The sequence below is a fragment of the Bufo bufo genome, chromosome 6 (assembly GCF_905171765.1).
Source record: "Bufo bufo chromosome 6, aBufBuf1.1, whole genome shotgun sequence".
Taxonomy (NCBI): Eukaryota; Metazoa; Chordata; class Amphibia; order Anura; family Bufonidae; genus Bufo; species Bufo bufo.
The window spans coordinates 19,498,999-19,505,290 of record NC_053394.1 but is presented as its reverse complement, the minus strand read 5'-3'; the positions used below and the strand labels follow the sequence as shown (position 1 = coordinate 19,505,290).

At 43.5% G+C, this 6,292-nt stretch overlaps 1 protein-coding gene across 2 annotated transcripts in view; it reads right to left on the bottom strand.

Moving 5' to 3' along the window:
* Nucleotides 1–759: 759 nt before the first annotated feature.
* CLCN1 (chloride voltage-gated channel 1) overlaps nt 760–6,292 on the bottom strand; it is a 126,131-nt gene continuing 120,598 nt past the window's right edge. For both annotated transcript variants that reach the window (XM_040437726.1, XM_040437724.1), the window contains exons 20-23: nt 5,468–5,503; nt 4,555–4,659; nt 3,214–3,300; nt 760–1,518 (exon numbers count right to left, since the gene is read on the bottom strand). In XM_040437726.1, coding sequence (XP_040293660.1) covers nt 1,225–1,518; nt 3,214–3,300; nt 4,555–4,659; nt 5,468–5,503 — 522 coding nt within the window. In that variant the 3' untranslated portion in view covers nt 760–1,224. The remainder of the gene's footprint in view (nt 1,519–3,213; nt 3,301–4,554; nt 4,660–5,467; nt 5,504–6,292) is intronic.

Here is a 6,292-nt window from a genome sequence, read left to right as displayed (position 1 = left end):
ATAACGTGGCACTACGTTGTCAAAAATTCTAATGGATGACATGAAAAGTGAGTTTATAGCCCAAACAAAAGAGTCAATAGCTCCACCAACCCCTCCGAGATGCCCTCTACACCCTATCCTCACCATATGTGGTCCATGAGAGCAGTGGTCTTATGGCTCAGAAGTGGACTTCTGCCAGCCACTGAAGAGCAACCAGTAGACTTCTCGGTCTGCTTTAGGCTATTAAAATCCCAGTATTATTCAGGCATTACATGGCACTGATATTTGAGCACTATATGGCGATTTTATTTTGCTGTATTACTAGGGGGGGGGGGGTGTCCGCAGACCTGGCACGGGGTGCAGTGGGTGCATTTAAACACAGACAATGGTACCTAAGGGAGCATGAAGACTTGTCAGACTTCAAAGTTGTGGTGGACTGGTAAAAAGTGGGCAACTACACTCCTCAGGGCCCCCATAACTTATAAACACTTGAGAGCAATAGAGGGAATCATGGTGGACAGCTACTTCAACCTTTATGTCCCCCCCCCCCCCCCCCCAACTGAATGTGTCAGCAATAACTGACATCTAGCAGCATGTGATCACTTGAGAAACCTAAAACATAAATAGCTACAAAGTGGAAAAGCCTAATATTTTGTGATTTCGTGCTGGGACTTCCTGCTAGGAGAGGGGAAGAGAGAGGTGCTCTCTATTTAAAATTACATTAAAACTTTAATTTAAATGTTATTTTGGGGTCTTTTATTTATTTATTTATTTATACACAGTGGTTCCTTCTAGAAGCTCTCATGAAGTCCATTCTCTGGATCACTGGAGACTGACGTTTACAGGCATCAGCTGGCTTTCTAACTGGAGAGGATGAGACTCGGATATCATATTGGTATCATAGGGGTTCAGAGGATGCTGGTGGTTGTATTACTTGATGTTTAGGAGTTGGTTTCTTGTTGAGGAATGCAGAGCGTTGACATAACGAAGAAGGGTTGAGGTTAGTCTTTGATACATTTCTTGAAGAACCTTACAAGAAGATTCAGGCTTCCTTGAGTGTCTTGAATGACAATGTTATAATAGTAGCAGTCAATCAAATGTACTTAATGTAAGTATGTAGACCAGGTGTCGGGACAAGAGAAGTCACCTCCATTCTAGGAGCCTTCAGAAAGTTCTTAACAGTAGATCCAACTTTGCCAGACGCTGGATAACCTGTCCTGGCCCCAGAGGCATTATGGATGAAGGTTACAAATCCTCCTCACTGTGCTCTGCAAACGTTTGGAAGTCCCTCAGGATCTGTGATACGTTCTCCGATCCTTGACCCGACAGGTCATCCAGCTCCGAGTCTGGTGTCACTTCCGGAGAAGCTAAAGTTATGGGTTCATCAGGCATCATGGAAGGGTCAGGAGATGGCGGAGCCTTAGGGATCGGTCTTTGTGATTCCTTTCGAGACAGTGAACGACTGGCGTCGCGGAAACTGGCAAAAGGCGGGCGCAGGCGGACACCGGACTGGGCGGTTCCTTCAATGGCCTTTTGCAGCTAATGGAAAGATAAAAGGGATCTGAGGTGACTTTTGTTGACCATATCCATGTGACTCATGTCTATAGGGGGCAGCAGTCCTTTTAACGTTTCTAGAGCATCTACAGCCACTAGGAGACCCCAAGTACTGCCCATAATTAGCGCCCCTTATGTCGACCATAATTAATAGCATCTTAGTCCGAGTATAAGGTAAAATCTGCAACTTTGCTACATACTTTGTGTATCAATTTGTCAAGAAGATCTCTGCTTCCTGTCAGTGAATTGGAACATTCTTTTAATACCTCTAACAGCTGAAGGTTTGTTACACTTGTCTCATTGGTACACAATTCTCTGCAGATTGAATAGTTACAAACATAGCCAAGCGATCGCATTCGGCTATTTTCATAAGTCCCATAGGGGTGAAATGAGAGCACACTGGGCAAGTGCGGGGACCTGTCCATTCCTCCGGAGGGCGGCTGCGCATGCGCAGCTGCTCTTTTTTCACTTCAGGGGTCTTGTTCTAGACATGGGACCCGCACCTATCTGATATTGGTGGCATATCCTAGCTATGATCCAGATGGGAATACTCCTTTAGGTAATGATTCTGCAGCCTCTTCTGTACCATTCTTCTGTTATTCCTCCTAGAAAGCTACAAATAAATTTGATGATGTCGGAAGGAGGGTGTGCACCTTCATAGTCTGATACTGTCAGCTCTGACTGCACATTAACAGACTGTGTAGGAATACACTCCTGACCGTTACCACTCAATTTGGTCATACAATTCCAGGAGGAATAACAGAGGAATACCACAACACTGAGTTCTAACTAAAAATACTACAAAATCGTTATTTCATGAAGATAAAAGTATTTGCTTAAAAAAATAAAAAAAACATTTCGGGAGAGTCGAAAGATCCTCTAAACTGCCTGGACTCCTGATACATTTTACCTGCAACTGACAAGTATTAGCTCTTTCAGTCTGTTCAGTTTTTGGATGTACAAAGGAAAGGTTCTGTTCACTGACAGCAAGCAGACATTATGAATAAGCAGAAGAATTAAAAGGTATTTAAATAGGAGGAGAAATTTTCTGTATGCACAAAATGGAAAACCCCACTAACACCACCCAACGCCAAGTGACCTTACTATTAATCTCAGGCTACACCACGGCTTATACTCCAGTCACATACAGAGCTGCAGACTTGGAAAGAGTAAATGTAGATGTACAGTAGACAGGGGCGCGCCACCAATGAGGCCAGGTGAGGCCATCGCCTCAGGCAGCACCAGGTAGGGGCAAGAGGGGGGCAGCGGAAGGGCCATGGGCAATGAGCGCTTTTCTTGTGGCAAAGGGGTTAGGTTAAGAAATCGGCATTGGGGGGGGGGGGGGGGGGGGGGGGCGCCGTTTCAGTTTTTGCCTCAGACAGCAGAACGGCTAGGTGCCCCCCTGACAGTAGAATCCTGAGGTTCTGCAGCATATAATGGGATCTTAGGTAAGCTGATAGGGTGTATGTGCCGTCACAGTGCAGCCAGCAGAATTCTGAGTACAGCTCTGGGTGTGATTGGAGTATAAGTCATGATATAGCAGAAAATCAGCGCAAGATGAATAGATCTAAACTGTACAATGGACGCAGACGCTGGGTCCGGCAGTCAGGGTGTTTTCAGCAGAGGACATGTTTTTAGGGGGTCTCACTGTCACCGATGCCCCTCTAATCTTTCTCTCACCTCTTTCAGAGCGATGACTCCCCTCAGCTTCCCCCCACTGGTGATATACGCCTGGCTAAGGCCGAGGAGAGAGAAGAGTGTGTGCGTCTGGAAGAAAGCAAGAACATACGTACAACGTTTAACACAAAAACATTCAAAAATGTCTAAAAAAGAAAAACATAAAATGAATGAAAATGTAACACAGTCTCCATCTTATATAAATCCTTCTAAAATCCTGATATAATACTCGGGTAACAAATACTAGCCGGCATTGCAGTGAACATGAGGGTATACCCCTGCTCTGCCTGTGTGTCAGTCTTCACTGTATTTCTGGAATTACATTTACAATGCTGTTGAACTTTCCAACATAAGATAATGGAATTGAGGAAAAAGTGAATTGAAAGTTAGTATTTTGATCCAAAAAACAAAACGTCCCGTCTTAAAATAAAGTATAAATTAAAGAGATACCATGACTCCTGATTTATTTTTTCTTTGCATTTTATTTATTAAATATTTGTATTTACATTTAATTTTTGTGTTTCACATTGAATGAAAAGAAAAAAAACTATCGAGAAACCATCAGCCAAAGCAGCTGTTGTCAGGTCTCGTTTTCCTATTAGGGATTTGTTCTGATTGGTTAATTAACACTTTAATGACCCCGCAATCCTGATCATCTAGCACTTCATACCCAATGGGGGTAGTAGTTAAAGGGAACCTGTCATGTGGATATTTGATTATAATCTAACTAATTATATACAATCATTAACTACTAAAAAGTGCCTTAGATGTATTCACTTACTGGTGTGACAGATGGTTACCTCATAATATACACACAAAGATGCCGCATGCTAATGAGCTGATTTGAGTCCAGCGTGATGTCATTGAGTCCAGCGTTTATTTAATTCAGAGCTATAGCCACTCCCCCTCCCATCTGCTGCTGATTCTAATGAAAAATAACTGTCAATCAGAAGCAGGTGGGCGGGGAGAGTCAGGAGCTCATGAATATTCATTAGTTGTTGGCAGATTGACTGGGTCAATTAAAGAAAGTGACCCAGCATTTTGCTAAGAGAATCAGTCACTTATTTATGTTGCCCTTAGTTAGCACACCATAAAACTGGTGACAGGTTCCCTTTAAGTATCTGTTAATCAGACCATTGGGATGTTCATACGTCAAAGATATGTTCCTATGTCTGTAAGGTAACTCATAGTCACAACTTAAATAAATAAAGGAATTTCTTCAGAAGACAGCCTGCTTGTTGATGGTTTCCAGGTAGCTGCACATGGTTTTACTCTACACACAGAAAACTGTAAAAATGGGTAATAAAAGTATGAAGGTGACATTTTATATCACTGCTGGCTTACCTTGTGAAGTGATGTCCTCTCCACAAGCTGAAATGGTGATGGGTCAATGAGACAGCTATCGAAGGAGGCCACCTTCCCCAGCTCTTGTTGCTCCCAGACTGCAATCTGCAAATGTGAGATATTTCATTATTGACATGTATGTCATCCACGGCAGCATGGGTCTGCTAGTGTGACATATAGCAACGTTTTGGGTGATATTAGCATCCTTCTTCAGGCAGATCATTAGAAACCGTGTCTGAAGAGGTGCTGTGTGATACATTGTGTCTTATCATGAAGTATCTAATTATAAATCCTACTTGACTACTGAACTGGGGCCACCTGGTCTGATTGGAGGTCATGCTCGGTGGTCACAGTTGGGGTGGCTGTCACCAATTCAAGGGCCATTATTCAAGGGACAAAACATTATCACACACTAGGGCAATCACTTACATAAGAACCCAGATTCTTGCCCCGGATATCTTCATCTAGAAGTTCTCATATTTCAACCCTGATCCTCTTCTCTCCTGACCCCTATGATTGCTCTCCTTCCTTTGGCCTTGTCTAAAGTCTACCGTCCTTGGCTTAGTTTCATCCTCTTCATCATGTTACCTGGACCACTGGGCTCTGCCTTCATCCAGAGGGGGTTTACTACCAACTAATAGATCTCATTGCTTGATGTCTACTACTGATCTTAGTCCTAATCATGATCATCACACAAATTGCTGATGTTCTCCTGGTATGGATTTCTTCAGGGATAACTTTGTGTAGATGTCCTGGGACTAGTTTAGCTTATGTGATTTAGGATTTTGGAGCAGTATTTAGGGTTTAGGACCAGTGGAGGTTCTGCACGATAGGCATTGGGGAAGGGGGGGCTGATATTCCAGAGCTTGAAGATCGACTGGAATAACTTGATATGACTTTACATGGCTCTTACCTCTTCTGGTGTCATTGTGTCTTCAAGATCAGATTCCTGCAGAAAGAAGAGAAGATGAAACTTTTGAGTCTTGCCCATATCTTCACATTACAGGTCTTGACCCCATGGCGGGTTTTAGGAACATTCGCGTCTTCTGACTTGTCACATTGATATATTAAAGAGGTTATGCGGGAAGTTGATATCGATGGCCTATCCTTAAGATAGGTCATCAGTATCTAATTTGTGGAGGTCCGACTCCCTGTCCCTCCACTGATCAGCTTTTCGAAGAGGCCATGGTGCTCTATGAGAGCTTAGACCTCTTCCTAGGCCAGTGGCATCACCATATGTCGTCACATGGCCTAGCCGCAGCTCAAGTGAATGGGGTTTGAGCTGCAGTACCAAGCATTGCCACTCTACCATGTATGGCGCTGTGCTTCGTAAGCTGTGAAGAGACTACATCGCTTCTCAAAGCGCTGTGGCCTCTTCAAACAGCTGATTTGGACCTCTGCCAATCTGATATGACTTAGGCCTCTTGCACACGACCGCATGTATTTTGAGGTCCGCAAAAAACGGATCCGCAAAAAATACAGATGACATCCGTGTGCATTCCGTATTTTGCGGAACGGAACAGCTGGCCCCTAATAGAACAGTACTATCCTTGTCCGTAATGTGGACAATAATAGGACATGTTCTATTTTTTTGTGGAACGGAAATACGGAAACGGAATGCACCTTCCGTTATTTTTTTGCGAACCCATTGAAATGAATGGATCCGTATACGGTCCACAAAAAAACCAGAACGGAAACGGAATGAAAATACGTTCATGTGCAAGAAGCCTTAGGGCTT